This window comes from Puntigrus tetrazona, chromosome 5 (assembly GCF_018831695.1).
Source record: "Puntigrus tetrazona isolate hp1 chromosome 5, ASM1883169v1, whole genome shotgun sequence".
In the NCBI taxonomy this organism is placed as follows: domain Eukaryota; kingdom Metazoa; phylum Chordata; class Actinopteri; order Cypriniformes; family Cyprinidae; genus Puntigrus; species Puntigrus tetrazona.
Genome location: NC_056703.1, coordinates 20,061,198 through 20,076,100, shown reverse-complemented (window position 1 = coordinate 20,076,100; position 14,903 = coordinate 20,061,198). Strand labels below are relative to the sequence as shown.

The following is a 14,903-nucleotide window of genomic DNA, read 5'->3' as shown; positions in this document are numbered from 1 at the left end:
AAATAAAATTTGACAACCTGTTCTGTTGTGGTTATTTCTTTATTTTCATTTCGTCCAAAACGTCTGCTGTAGAAAAATATTTTCTGTAAAAACTTGCCCCGCTTGTCTGTCAATGTGTTTAGTGTGCAGTATGTATAGTAATCATGTAGACATTATAATATAAAAGTTTTTACTTTGCAAACGGCCTACCAGTTTGTTTTATTATTCGTTTGTTTTATTATTCCATTACATTCCATTTTATTATTCCATGTGTAAATACATATTGTTTATAAATCCATCACAGGAATATACATACGCCATCTAATCGGACAGACTTTTTTTGTTGTTGTCATAGCAACATGACAAAAAAAAAACAAGTAGACCAGGAAGTGTTTAATAACCATTTCCGGGCAACGTTCATGGTCAAATACAATCCAAGATGGCTGCTCACATGTCAAGATTAAGGGGCTGGAGCCGAGCGCAGAGGTTTGAACTAATAAACAAATTATTCACTTACTGTAAAGATGTGCCCCACACGAGTAGAACCGTAGCCTCATATCTGTTTTGACTTGATAAAACAATATATTTCAGATGGCCTCTCTAGCCTACTTCAAAAAATCGTTTGTTATAGCGATAGTGTACATGTGACAAGCTTCAAAATCTCGCCTGTTTTCCCGGTAAACTGTAATTAACGGCAAACATTGCAATTCCCAGAGTGGATGTGTTATTAGCGTCGTACTGCTCGTGATTTAACAGTGTTGCCACGTGTATTTAATGCTGGGATAACTTGTAGAAGCAGTAAACGTTGCCGGTTTATGACTGTTGCAGGTATGGCATCGCAGTATGTAGACAGTACAGCAGCGGCAGCGCGTATCCCAACGTGTCCCTCTCCACACCGTTACCCGGGATCCCCAAACCGGTCTTTGCCTCCGTGGACGGCCACGAGAAATACGAGACTAAAATCACCACCTTAGAAAACGGACTCAAAGTCGCATCTCAGAATAAATTCGGTCAATTCTGTACAGTTGGAAGTGAGTACAATTTGTAGTGTCGTTTGATTCAAACGAGCCGAAGGGTTGTATCTCACAAGCTTGTTTTCAGTTTTAGTAAACTCAGGCTCACGCCATGAAGCAAAATATCCCAGTGGAATTGCACACTTTTTGGAAAAGCTGTCATTTTCTGTAAGTTGTACTGCGTGATTTGTTTGTATACTAAATTGCTATGATACCCTTCTTCTGATTTAAATGCACAAAACCCAACTCGGTCTGATTCATACTTCTTTTTAAGTCTACAGCCCACTTTGGAAGTAAAGACGAAATTCTCCTAACACTTGAAAAACACGGAGGCATATGTGACTGCCAAACATCCAGGTCTGACGCCCCCCACCCCAAATTTCTTCTCCGTTTACCTCTTATTTAGCATGTTTTTATTTATTTCGGTCATTTACAGGGACACAACAATGTATGCCGTTTCAGCTGAAGTTAAAGGTCTGGATACTGTAGTGAGCCTCCTGTCAGATGCGGTGCTACAGCCACGTTTATTAGGTGAGTCTCTAAAATGCAACGTTTACATTTTGACTTAGCCGTTTTAAATGTAAATTACATTTTTTCCAAAGCAACTTACAAATGAAGACAGTTGTAAGCAATCAAAATCAACAAAAAGTGCAATGATGTGCAAGTGCTGTCAGTCTCAGTTAGCAAAACACAGTACGTGTAAGAAGTTTTTTTTTATTATACAATAAAACTAGTGCAAGAGGCCTTTTTTGCTTTTTGTTGGTTGTGTACTAAATAATAAGAAAATAAATAATACAAAAACCATAAAAATATTGAAGAAGCTAGTGTTAATGTTACTGAATCTGAAATGGTTTACACTGTTTACTATGAAAAGTGATAGTAAAGACATTTACAATGTTGCAGAAGATTTCTTTATTAGACAAAAGCTGTTTTAACTTTCTATGCATCAAAGAACGCCTATAAAGAACGCCTATACATGTTTTTAAAAAATATAAAGCACGAGGGACAATCTGCTTGAGCATATTAGTATATTGGAATAATTTCCCCACCACAAGAATAAACTCTATTTTAAAAACATTCAAGTGTAAAACAGATTGCATAAATAACATTTGCTGTACTGTATTTTTAATCAAATACGAGCAGCCTTGCCGAGAGATTTTTTTGTTTTACCTGTATCGTATGTAACTGATGTTATTTCTTCAGATGAGGAGATTGAGATGACTAGAATGGCTGTTCGGTTTGAATTGGAGGATCTGAACATGAGACCTGACCCAGAGCCTTTACTAACAGAAATGATTCATGCTGTGAGTACAGTTTAACGCTTCTCAGGTCATCGAAATAAGGTTTTAAGTCTTATTTGATTTTTCTGTTAAATATTAAGGCTGCTTACAGAGGCAACACTGTGGGTTTGCCTCGGTTCTGCCCTGCCGAAAATGTTGAGAAAATCGACAGGAAGCTGCTTCATAAGTACCTACAGAGCTATTACTGTCCGGAGCGCATGGTGCTGGCTGGGGTTGGGATTGAACACGAGCAGCTTGTGCAGTGTGCCAGAAAGTATCTCCTAAATGTTAAACCGGTATGGGGTGCGAGCACGCCTGCCAACGTCGACCAGTCTGTAGCACAGTACACGGGCGGAATAGTTAAGGTGAGCAAATTCATACGTCTGGCAGACGTCATTTTCTTTTTTTTTAAATCGCTTGAGCTAAGCTGATTGTCTCCCGTCAGATGGTGAAGGACATGTCAGATGTGAGTTTGGGACCAACGCCCATTCCTGAACTAACACACATCATGATTGGGCTGCAGAGCTGTTCCTTTTTGGTCTGTTGCGCATATTAAATTTAAATCAATTTAATGCTTGCCTGGAAATGGTTTTGTTCTCATGCAAGTCTTCGTTTATAGGAGGATGACTTCATCCCCTTTGCGGTCCTCAATATGATGATGGGAGGCGGGGGATCCTTCTCTGCTGGAGGGCCCGGAAAAGGCATGTTCACCCGTCTCTACCTTAATGTGCTCAACAGGTGTGCCGTTGTCTATTAATGCTCCATAAACTCCGCTTATTTATGCTGTGAACCATTTTAAGCAATTTGTCGTTGCTTGTCCAGGCACCACTGGATGTACAATGCCACTTCATACCACCACAGCTATGAAGATAGTGGTCTGCTTTGTATCCATGCAAGCGCAGACCCTAGACAGGTACTGTAGTTAGGTTTATGTTGTGAATGTGTACAATGCATTATTTTAAATGATTATTTTATTTGTTTAGGTGCGAGAAATGGTGGAGATCATTACGAGGGAGTTCATTCAGATGACTGGGACAGCAGGAGAAGTAAGACCTTCCTTCATTGACCCTTTTCACATTTCAGGAAGTGATGAACTAGAATGCAACTTCTATAGTGGTGCCTGGAAACTACATGCATATACTACACTTTTTGTCTTCCCATTTGCTTCACTTGCGCAGATGGAGCTAGAGAGAGCCAAGACACAACTGAAATCCATGCTCATGATGAACCTAGAGTCACGACCGGTCATCTTTGAAGATGTAGGTCGACAAGTACTTGCGACAGGAAAGAGGAAGCTGCCACACGAGCTTTGTGAGCTCATCAGTAAGTACTGATGTTTACCGTAAAGTATAAAGCCTGTATGAAAGCTTTATTTAGCAAGTAAATGCGAATGCATGTAACAGTCACAAAATGCTTTGTTCGCCCAAAATCTTCACTTCCAGATCTATATACATTTCTTTGTTCTTTTAGGTAACGTTACAGCCAGTGACATCAAGAGAGTTGCAACGAAAATGTTGCGCAGTAAACCTGCGGTGGCAGCGCTGGGGGATCTGACAGAGCTGCCCTCATACGAGGACATTCAAGCCGCTCTCTCTAGTAAAGACGGACGCCTGCCCCGCATATACCGCCTGTTCCGGTAGAGGACCGACGGCTGGCTCCATCTAGAGGCAAATATAAGGACTGACCCAAAATTATTATTCTGGACTGGAATTTAAGTGCAATGCTTAGACTGTGATTGCATTTCATTTATAAAACATTTAAAACATTAGTTTAAACCAATAGTCGACCCAAAAAATGTCAATTTAATCACCCTCGTGTAATTTAAAAACCGTAGGACTTTCTGTCGTGGAACATAAAAGAACACATTTTTGTCTATACAAATGTAAGTGGGTTATGTAACGGGTTTGCTATTTTTAAAATATCATCTTTTCTGTTATGCAGAAGAAAGGTTTGTAATGACATGAGGGTGTGCAAATGACAGATCTGAAATTGGCTGAGTTTGTTCACAAACCAGTGCGTTATTTTGCATTACTTTGTTCAATTCACCATGTGTTTAAAGTAAATTAATGTGTTAATCTCACATGTCTATCTTAATTGGCTCGATAAGTAGACTTCTCCATGCCATCTTTTTTCCACATTTCTGCATTGTTGTTTATAGGCTGCTTTTCTATGTAAAACTGGGCAAACTCAAATGATATTTCACACATCACGTACTGTTTTTCAGAAAGCTCTACCAAACCCTTATGCTTTAGTTAGTACATTAAAATGAACAGAATGACACAAACTGTATGGTCTACCACTTATCCTAGCTGTAAAACACCCATTTTCAACCTCTGATCACGAACTAAGAGTTGGTTTGCCAGATTAATGTATGTCTTTTTACCGGTTTGTATTGGATTACCCTACAAAAATATATTTATTTCCTTGTACTTCATCAGTACAAGTTTAGTGTTCCATTTTTTTCCCCCTACCTATTAAGGCAATGGTTGAATCTTTCATGAGCCCTCACGTTTCCTTTTTAAAAAATAAAATAAAATTAAATCTTGATCCTTTGTGCTGTTTTCATGTACACATTTGGTCCAAAATGTGTGATCAAAACAAATAAGAAATAACATTTCAAGTATGAGTTTTTATATTACTTTACATAGTAAACAAACATTTAGAACAGGCTATTATTTGGTTTTAAACAGCAGAATGTACTTGAAGTCACTGAGGCAATCATGAGAAAGATCGCAGGCACTTTCAGTACAAACAGAACTGAAATTCATAATGTGAGTGTGTGACTTACTGTTACACCACAGTCACTGAGATCCATGCGCAAGCAACACCAACACTATGGTCGTTCCTGCTCCCATACGTATATATCACACTTGACATCAAGTAAGCTGAATTATATTGAATATGTTAAGGCAGTAAACTCAAGTATAGTCTGTGCCTCCTGGCTTAAATTTTGCACCCAGTCAAACCCAAGGTCAGCCTCTACATGACCCCGCGTTGACCCATCAATGACAATCCACAAATAAAAACTACTGCGAACACAAATTATCCCCAATTTTGCTGGTAATTGTGCTACAGTGTGGTTCCCTTGTATAAAAGAGTACAACTGTTAGCAAATTAATAGGTAATTCTTTAAAAATGACCCAAAAGCCAATCGCAAATGAGCGTGATTAGCTGCCTGGTTACTTGTATGTGTTTACAGTATCAGTTAAAGGTGAGCTAATGGTTTAACAAGGCCATGAAACACTATCAGTGTAAACCATACCCAGAACAGACTGTTTCGGCTTGCAAGTTAAATACCAGTATATGAAATAATACAAAAAAATGGATTAGGGATGATGGATGTACAGTACAGCTAAAATTTACTCCGGTCAGTATGTTTTATAGATCTATATCATATTTTAAAGTACCAGCTGTCCAGCCACAGTTTTTGAAGTCCCTGGACCGTGCACTTGACATCCGTAGCACTGAGTTATCCTTTGGTCCTGAAAGTCCAGCTTTCCAAGTCAGTACCTCAGAGTGTGTGAAATGATCAGTTTTAGCACCCTACGGCTGTCGCACACTGGCCACCGATCAGGAAATAGTGCAAACCGTGCTGTTATTCTGGTTCTTCATAGCTGCCTCTCTCTTTTTCAGCTCCCTGGTGATTCTCCTTCGGATTCCTTCTAGGTACAGGCTCCTGTCAAACTGGCCTGCACCCAAAGGAATGCTAGGGAGGAAATTACACCGATTTAGTGGTTTATTGAACCTGCATGAATAACACTGACATTTCATGAATTGATAAAAAGCTTGTGTCTATACTATATTAAATAACATCAGTTGTTGTTTTGTAGAATGACAGTAGAAGGTGTCAGAGTGCGTCATTATCTTTGTAACGTAGCCAACATCGAAATTCAGTACAAGAATTACATGATTGTGAATGTAGAGTGAAACTTTGGTCACCCAAACATTAATCTTCGAAACACAATTACATTTTGCAGTGAACTTGAGCTATGGAAGTGCTTTAAACAGTGTTGAACCTGATGCTCAAGCTCAAGTACCTTTTTATTGATATGAATGTACTATATTTTACTAATAATTTGTATTTTATGGTGCTACATTATATTTATGCAATATTTACCCATTTATTACCTGTTAACTACTTTTGAGCAGAGATCTGAAAATGAATCGCAAATTTTGAATTTGTTGGAGGAAAGTTGATTGTGATTTATTGTTATTATATAGGTTAAAAAAAACGCACAAACATACCATTATATATATGAAATCTATATTCTTCAAAACACATTTTACCTTAAAACCACAAGAAAATAACATGTTTCAAATTTGGGGTTGATGTCTCAAAAGTGTGATTATTTTCAAGAGCATTTAACCTTTTCAAGTTATGTCCATTACTTTTTTTTTTTTATTTTTGTGTTCACATAGCAAAAGAGATTTAAATACCCTAAATTAAATCAGTTCAACATTCAAAGCCATCATGTGTCTTCGGAAAACTTCAATCAAACCTCTCGAATCACATGGATTACTTTTACAATGTCTTTATGACATTTTTGAATCAGTTTTGGTGACTTGGATGAAGTTTTATTAAATCTACATTGTGTTTCGAAAATGAACGCCATTAAGTCTGAGATGAACAACATGAAGGTGAGTAAATGATGACAGAATTTTAATTTTCAAATAAGCCAAACCTTTACCTTTCTTTGTTTAGATAACTACCCAATTAAGTGCAAGCACAACTGCTGAAATCACTGTATGAAGACACTTACTTATCTCGACCTGGACGGAGTTTGACCTGAAACATGCCGATGACAGGCCGGTGGTCTGAAGTCTTAATGGACAAGCAAGATGTATACTTGACCACTTTAATGTCATCTGCTTGTCTGTTTCGATAAAGAATCCGATCCTGTGCACAAATGAGGAGAAATCAACAGCTGTACTAAAGGGCATGTAGTGATGTGTTATCATGCAATTAGCAAAAAGGCTTACTGTATATGAGGGTGTTCTCTGCTTTGTGGTGGTGTCATAGACGTCACAACCAATGTCGAACTTATATGTAGGAGGAAAGTGAATAGATGCTTCCTGAAACCCTTTAAAAATGGAACCTGCAAACAGATTGTTCAAGCTAAAGTACAAAGAACTTTTTTTCTTTGAAGGGAGCATAAGCATAAATTGCACAGGACTGTAATTCTGCATTCAACTTGCCTTCTTTCATCTCTTTCAAAAGCTGGTCATCTTGTAATAGCGGGCTCATATCTGCGCCCATAACCTGATTCAAAATGGCCTCCACCTCACCTCTGGCTTTATTCAGGCGGAAATTAAAATCTCCAAACCAGAAGACTTCATCAAAACGGGTTGTGACATCAGCTGAGAATGAGCGGAAAAATGTGATAATTCGCAGAAAAATGTATACGCTGTATTTATCCTATAATGTGACAAATGTGACAAATGCAGAAAAACTCACACGTTGTGGAGCGGTAAGGGTTTGTATCGGGAAGGTTTCTAGGAAGAGCCAAAGCTTCTATGATCTTGTTGTAATCTAAGATCCTCTCATATACTTTAGAATCCCCCGCTGAAACAAATACAAAGAGGGTTGGGTTCATTCATAGTTTACATAACTGGGTTGTTAAAAATATTCCACTTACAAGTGAAATGGGATGTAATGAAGAGGAAGGATGTCCCAAAGAAAGTGAAGGCGATACCCACAGCTCCTTTGGTCTTAATCTGAGATATAATTCGTGTTGTGACTGTAGCATGTTCCACCTCTGTATGTGGCAAAAAAAGATAGCTATATTATATTACATTGTTAAAAATATAACATAAAAAAATTTATTAATTAATACTTTATCAACAAGGTAAAATTTAACAAAAGAAACAAGTACAGAAAACGACAGTACAGATTATAAATAGTCACAAAAATCTATTTCAAATAAATGCTGTTCATTATAACTGACGATATCATTTATAATAATTCATACTACACTTTCTTGTGCAGCAAACCCGACATCTTAGAACGATTTCTGAAGGATCATGTGACAACGAAGACTAAAGTAATGGCTGCGTAAAAAGCAACTTTGCACCACAGTAATAAATTACATTTTAAAAAACGTTAAAATAGAAAACTGTAATGTTATTTTACAGTATTATTGTTTTACTGTATCAAATAAATGCAGCCTTGGTGAGCATAAGAGACTTCATCCAAAACAATAAAGAAAAACATTAACAGTAGTGTAGAACATATATAATTTTAAGTTGAAGGGAAAAAAGCTTTACCTGAGCAGAACCATATGAGGTCTCTCCTGACAAAAACAGTGAGATAGAGGACGCCATGGGCCGCTGCGTACAGCATCACGTAATACGGCCCAAGCGTTTCCTGCAGACGGATCTCCCACTCCCTCCTGAGGGCAAACACGAAGAGAGTATCAGAAAGAGACTAAAAATCCTATGAAATGCAGCTCTGTATCTCACCTATCCGCACACCCTTCCTGAACTCCTATAACGTAGACATCCTGTGCAAAGTCTGTGTCGGTCGGGAGCAGCAGATCATCGAGGTTGTAGGGAAGCCCCTGAGGCCAAGAGTAAGAGCTTAGGCTGCAGCTGCTATGCACTTAAACAAGCGAATCGTTTAAAATGTCAGGATTGATAATCACCTTCTCTCCCTGCATGTTCCATGTGGCCACATAGATACCGAGCCGTCTCTCTGGGAAGTAGCGGTCTAGCTCCTCTGCCCCCAGCAAGGCACCGTTACCCAAAACACTGCCTTCCAGAAAGCTCCTGAAACACCACAAGCAGGCAGATTTTCAGGAAAACAATAAATAAGAACAAAAGATTCGACAAATGCTCCTTCTAGCATGTCACATGATATATTCTTATAGACTGCATTATTTCATGAAGGCCAAACTATTTTACACTAAAGGATGAATTTACCCTAATCTTTTGATGTGTGTGTGTGTGTGTGTATCCACAAATCATAATGAACATTGCACTATTGTATTCTTAAAAATTACATAAGGCATTCTTCAAAATTTTTTGAGACCGAACAATTTTAAACTAAAAGATGAGAAAATATTTTACATATGTGATTATATGTGTTCTTGTGAATAAAAGCAATTATAACCAAAAATTAGATTTTTTTTTTTATTATCATCATCTGATACAGTAGGTAAAACAGACTGGGTATTTATTCTTTCATGCTGACTTCCCTCATTTTTACACGTTAATTACCTCAGTTAAATTAAAGTAAATCTTTAAACATTAATAATTTAATGAGCCTGTTAAAAGTAATCTTTAGCAAATTGCTTTTTCAGTTTTTAGGCCTATATGAGCATTTATTTGTTTAGTATGGAGTTTTACTTTTTATTATTTTACATTTTACTGGTGTCCACCCCCGGTTAAATTATCACATGGATTTAAAAGAACAGCAAGAACATTATTCAAAACATCTCCACTGACGATCCACAAATAAAACCCATACAGATTTAAAAACAACTCAATGAGTTAATGAATTTCTGGCTGAATTATAACATTAATAAAGATGTAGATTGTCTAATAACTAGATTTTATATTTCATACCCCCCAAAAAAACATCACGTCAGGTTTAAGTAGAAGATGAATGCATGTTCTCCTGATGCAGTTTGACAGTTGCTGATCTAGCATCACACTGATCCATTAATCCCCTTTGCATTCACACTGCTTCACCCTTCCTCTCCAATCTCTCTATAAACGTCCAGCTTCACTTTTCACTTCCCACAACTAAAGCTGTTCGGGCGGTTCCTTAAGTAGCGACTTACTCTGGTAAGCGCCTGTTCTCACTCCTTCATGAACATTAACCAAGGTCTACTTGCTTGTGAAACATCGCATTTAATTTTGTTCATGCATTCACATAAAAATGTGTCTCGGATCGTTTGGGAGGTAATCAATGAGCCACATCGACCCGTGACAATCATGTGATCTTGAAGTTGTAGAAGGGAGATCTGCTGAGCGAAACAAGCTACAGAAAAGAAACTAATTATTAATAACAATCCACTCACCTGTTCCTCACATCCCGTGGTCTGATGGGATTCAGAACGCTATAGGTGGACTTCATGGAATGGACAGAGGCATTGTCTGACACCATGGTGTCCAACAGCCGGCTGTCGCTCAGGTTCCTCTGAAGCCTCTCCGACCGCCCCCTTCTCCCCACCGCACTGTAATCCAAACAATCCCTGTCAATCCGATTAGTTGTCCTTAAGGACGTGGAGGCTGCGCTGTTCCCCAGAGGAGGATATGTCCCAGTGGGCTGCAGTGGGGACAAAATAATTCTGGACGGTTTCAAGCGCTCTTTATTCGGATCGCTATGCTCATTGTCGGTCTCGGAGAAGCTGTCGGTCCTAATCCTGAATGACGGTGTCTCCACGGGTGGGAGATCGAGGGGGTGTCCGGAGGCAAGGCCTTGGCCATTTGATGAGGTGTCTTCTTTAAGCGAATCGGTAGAAGAGCCCGTCTCGCCTGGGTCGGTGAGACTCTCCTGGCTGTTCCTCAATCTTCTCCCCCTCACCTTTTCATCAAATGAGATGTTTTTAACCCCCATTCCCAATCCCACGGGCTTCGGAAGAGAGGGGGGTCGAGGCTGAAACGGACTAAGTTTTGTGTCTTTGTTATGCTCATCCTGAAGTAGTTTGGCACCTTCGTATGGCTTCTTGATGTCTTTGAGCTCCTCCTTGTTGCTCGGGTCTACACCTAGAACAGTAATATCTGCTTTACAGGATGGATCTCCTGACCTGAGTTCTGCGGGGTTAAACGGGACAATGCTGTCTCCATGATCACTCATCCTATAGGCAGACTTAGTTTTAGATGTAAACAAGTCCCATGATACTCAGATGATTACATCCTGTGGAGACAGTGAGGAGATCATTTTGATGACTTATTATCAATTATTCGATTAAGGGATATTTAACTTATTTCCCGATTAATCAATGTTGCACATCTTGCTCTGTATTGGATTAAATACAAACCCTAAATAACTGAACAATTTAAAACAATTAAAACATTTGTAACCATTACAAGGGACTGCTTCCTTAAATATAAAGACACACAGCTTACATGTCTTTTATGCTTGATATATTTCTAAAATATAGTAAGTATATATTGTACTTTTTCCTGCTTTCAACACAATTTAATTTTCGTCTTATTTGTCATTGTACTAAATTCAAAAGATATTATTAAAAATCCTTTTAAAAATATATGTTAACAGCATATATTTTGCAAATAGTATTTCTGTGACAAATTGCTGTGACTCTTCTGAAAGTGATTTGATATAAAAGCATGTGCTAAATGCATGAATATAATGTAAATGTAATTTTGCACACCAAATAAAAGTTTTCTTCAACACAATATTAAAGTAATTTCGGGTCTAAGATTTTTTCAATGTTAAAATGTTGTTTAAAACTATATATAAAAGCTTTACCTGGAATACAACACTAGAAAAACAAGAAACAAACATCTTGCGAAATCTTTTTTTATTATTTAGTGCACTTCAGTTTATTTTGGGTTTAATTTTGAAATTCAAAACACAAACCCGATTTTAACATCTTAGAAGTGGCTTCTTTGCAGAAACGCGCGATCCATTAACAGTTATTTGTTGCAGTCCCACATTACACTGTATGAAAAACACCAACAGATTAATAATCATATAAACGGTCTAATTAGCAGCAGACATCTCTGAACTAGCGGGCGTCGTAAATGAACAATATCAACAACAACCAACAGGCTACTTACTAACAACTGTACAGTACCACAAACAAACTCCACATAATATTTAACAAACACCACGACCTCAGAGCAACGTGAACTTAAACTAAGCCTAAAATGCATTGACAGTGAACTGTTCAGATGAGAGCTGACTGAAATCTCTGTCCCTCACAGCGATATTAAAAACACCGATGTCACGCGATGGTCGCACATCCGTTAACTGCCGCTACAATTAAAATGCTGTGTTTTTATCTTCGCAAAATGTAAATATACGTTCACGTGAAGAACAAAATGACACATCTGAGAGTGAAATAGCTCTCCGTTACCTCTACTTCGCTGGAGAAGCAAACTTACTTGACTTCCTTAGCAACGCCAGGCAACCAACAACTAATCAAGAGGGCGCGCTGACGCTCGGCAGCAGAGCGTTATGAAACGGCGCCCTCCTGCGTTATTAACGTTTGTATTATTTTCACGAACAAGACTGTGGACACCTAATGTGACGTTTTAAAAACCGGCCTCTGAAAACTATGAAAGCTGATGTTGTTAGTTTAAAAAAAAAAAAAAAAAAAGTAGGAGAGCTGGAGAACTGCATTTTGCTGTTATCTGCTGCTCCACGAGCTAAAGGCTACAAAATTAATTTGCACGTGGAAGGTATAGTACATCTCTGAGTTTAACACTGAAAGACTGTACTCTCAAAAACAACCTAAACACATCTGAGATGTATTGGAAAAGTGAGCCGTATCCTATCATTTAGTAACAAACAATGATAAATAGAGTTATAAATTAAAAGTTGAGTCACACAAATGTGTATTTCTGCTAGAAGTGGATTTTTTGTTGTTAGTTTTTATATGCTATATCATGTAAAATAATGTTATTTAGCCTAAGCTTTAGCCTTTAGGTCTTGTACATTTTATTACGCAAAAGTAAGGTTTAAGCATATATTCTGAGCATACTTTAATGTAGTAAATATACTAATATCAATGTAGCAATAACATAATAGTACTTTAAGCAGACTTAACGTTAATTCCTGATGATTTATGTATTACATAAAGACATGTGTCTGTTTCTGTGCAGGTTAATAATACTGAGTTCCATCATATATACTAATATATATTTATATATACTTAATTTACTTTTTGATTGAAAAAAATTGAAATATTACAAGTAGGCTACAGTTATATGTAAAATATACTCTCTTGCCTTTAGCTTAAAAGCTGTGTATACTTAACCCACACGAAGAAACAACACTTTGCATGTTTGTTTTTTTATACTGTTTGTTATGAAAATGTTACGGTGATTAAATGTTGAGGGTGTCACATGCACTCATTGACATGATCCAAACAAATAAGTGAATAAGCCCAGTGACCTCGTGAGCACCTGAAGCTAGTTTAAAAAGTTGAAACGGTTGTTCAGTGGCTGCCTGGTGTCTTTAGACGATTCTTCTTTAAAGAGATGAGGTGATGATAAATGTGACACACACCTGACTCAAGCCGGACATGAAGAGGTCTGTTTTCGACCATGCACGAGAACAGCTTTCCTGCACTTCCTCATGTGGCAAGACTACACGGATCCAGCATCCAGCATCTCTGCCTGCTCCATTCATCCAGCTCCTGCGGATTCTGCCAACACTACAGGGAGACGCTGGTGCTTTACCTAAGCTTTCGACTGAAAGCCAGAGGAGGTCGGATCTTCAGCCCGATTCTGAGGAGCTGCTTGGGACAGTTGTCAGGTAACACAGTCATCAGTTTAACATCTGCCTTATCCTAGCTTGCTTTACAAGGTTTGCGCATCAGTTACTTTAAATTTGAGAAAAATAATCTTCTCATAATCAATTTCTGTTTAGTTCTATATGCCTAATCTTTAATAAGTATAATATCTACAGAATAACAGCTTGTTTTTCTGATTGGTCTACTTTTTCTCTTTAAATAATAAATTCTTAATTCATCATTTACTTGGGATTTAGTCATTTGAAATAGTTTTGAGGTTAACTGATTCATTTGTTTGTCTCTAGGTGTTTATTATCATGTTTTGTGTGTGTTTAAGGAGGACCCCTTGTGTCCCCACAAGGATAGTAAAACCTGACATTTTTGACATTGTGGGGAAAATGTTAAAAATAGTAAATGATCTTTATCTGAGAGTGTATGTGCAAACATGTTTTCTGTAAGGGGTAGGGTTCGGGTTAGAGATTGGTTGACGGATAAAAGAATATTGTTTGGTCAGAATAAAAGTAATAGAACTATATAGAAAGTTTTTTTTACGGGCATTTTTGTGAATTACAAAGTATTGCTTTTTATTTTGAAGTGAAATGACACTCTAAGACCCGTGGGCTATTTTTTACATTTATTATTATATTATTATGGGGTTGTTAAGTGAAATTAACATTTCAGACATATTCGTTATATTTATTAAGATAAGCTAACAGTTTTAAGTCAAGTTTTTGATATATATATATATATATATATATATATATATATATATATATATATATATATATATATATATATATATATATATATATATATATATATATATATATATAACTTATGTCTATGCTATAAAATAAGACCTGTCTATTAAAATACGGGTAATTCAATATTTCTGTATGTAAACCTTTAGATTAACTTTTAAATCAACCAAATGCTACTCTCTCCTCCATCAAGATAGATGGCGCTATGGGTTGTAAAGACTAAAAACTCATTCGCATCTTTAAGGTCAGTTGCGTTGCCAAATATTTAGAAAACACGTTTAAAATTCGTACACATAAAATGGTCAACACCACCTGTTATTGCCATCCACTTCATGTAGTATTTTAGTTTGACATACACTATTTCAAAATCGTTGTTGTATGCAAAGTTTACACCCCGCCCTGTCATTTTGCTCGTTATGGGGGATTTCACCCCTGAAATCTGGC

At 37.4% G+C, this 14,903-nt stretch overlaps 2 protein-coding genes across 3 annotated transcripts; one reads left to right on the top strand and one right to left on the bottom strand.

Moving 5' to 3' along the window:
- Window positions 1-392: 392 nt before the first annotated feature.
- On the top strand, window positions 393-4,819 carry pmpca (peptidase, mitochondrial processing subunit alpha). The gene is made up of 13 exons (XM_043239704.1): window positions 393-465; window positions 808-1,010; window positions 1,081-1,160; window positions 1,267-1,349; window positions 1,429-1,523; window positions 2,196-2,296; window positions 2,374-2,637; window positions 2,718-2,810; window positions 2,892-3,010; window positions 3,095-3,185; window positions 3,256-3,318; window positions 3,451-3,595; window positions 3,743-4,819. The coding sequence occupies exons 1-13, from the start codon at window positions 419-421 to the stop codon at window positions 3,910-3,912; spliced, it is 1,554 nt and encodes a 517-aa protein (XP_043095639.1). The 5' UTR covers window positions 393-418; the 3' UTR covers window positions 3,913-4,819.
- Window positions 4,820-4,886: 67 nt separating this feature from the next.
- Window positions 4,887-12,401, bottom strand: inpp5e (inositol polyphosphate-5-phosphatase E). 2 transcript variants are annotated; one of them, XM_043239703.1, is made up of 11 exons: window positions 12,347-12,401; window positions 10,294-11,132; window positions 8,914-9,037; window positions 8,732-8,829; window positions 8,537-8,661; window positions 7,909-8,028; window positions 7,728-7,835; window positions 7,469-7,630; window positions 7,253-7,368; window positions 7,033-7,169; window positions 4,887-5,978 (listed from the first exon to the last, which is right to left on the bottom strand). In XM_043239703.1, the coding sequence occupies exons 2-11, from the start codon at window positions 11,070-11,072 to the stop codon at window positions 5,843-5,845; spliced, it is 1,905 nt and encodes a 634-aa protein (XP_043095638.1). In that variant the 5' UTR covers window positions 11,073-11,132; window positions 12,347-12,401; the 3' UTR covers window positions 4,887-5,842. The 2 variants fall into 2 exon arrangements, with proteins under 2 accessions (XP_043095638.1, XP_043095637.1); XM_043239702.1 differs by having other exon boundaries at window positions 12,319-12,380.
- Between the last annotated feature and the right edge of the window lie 2,502 nt (window positions 12,402-14,903).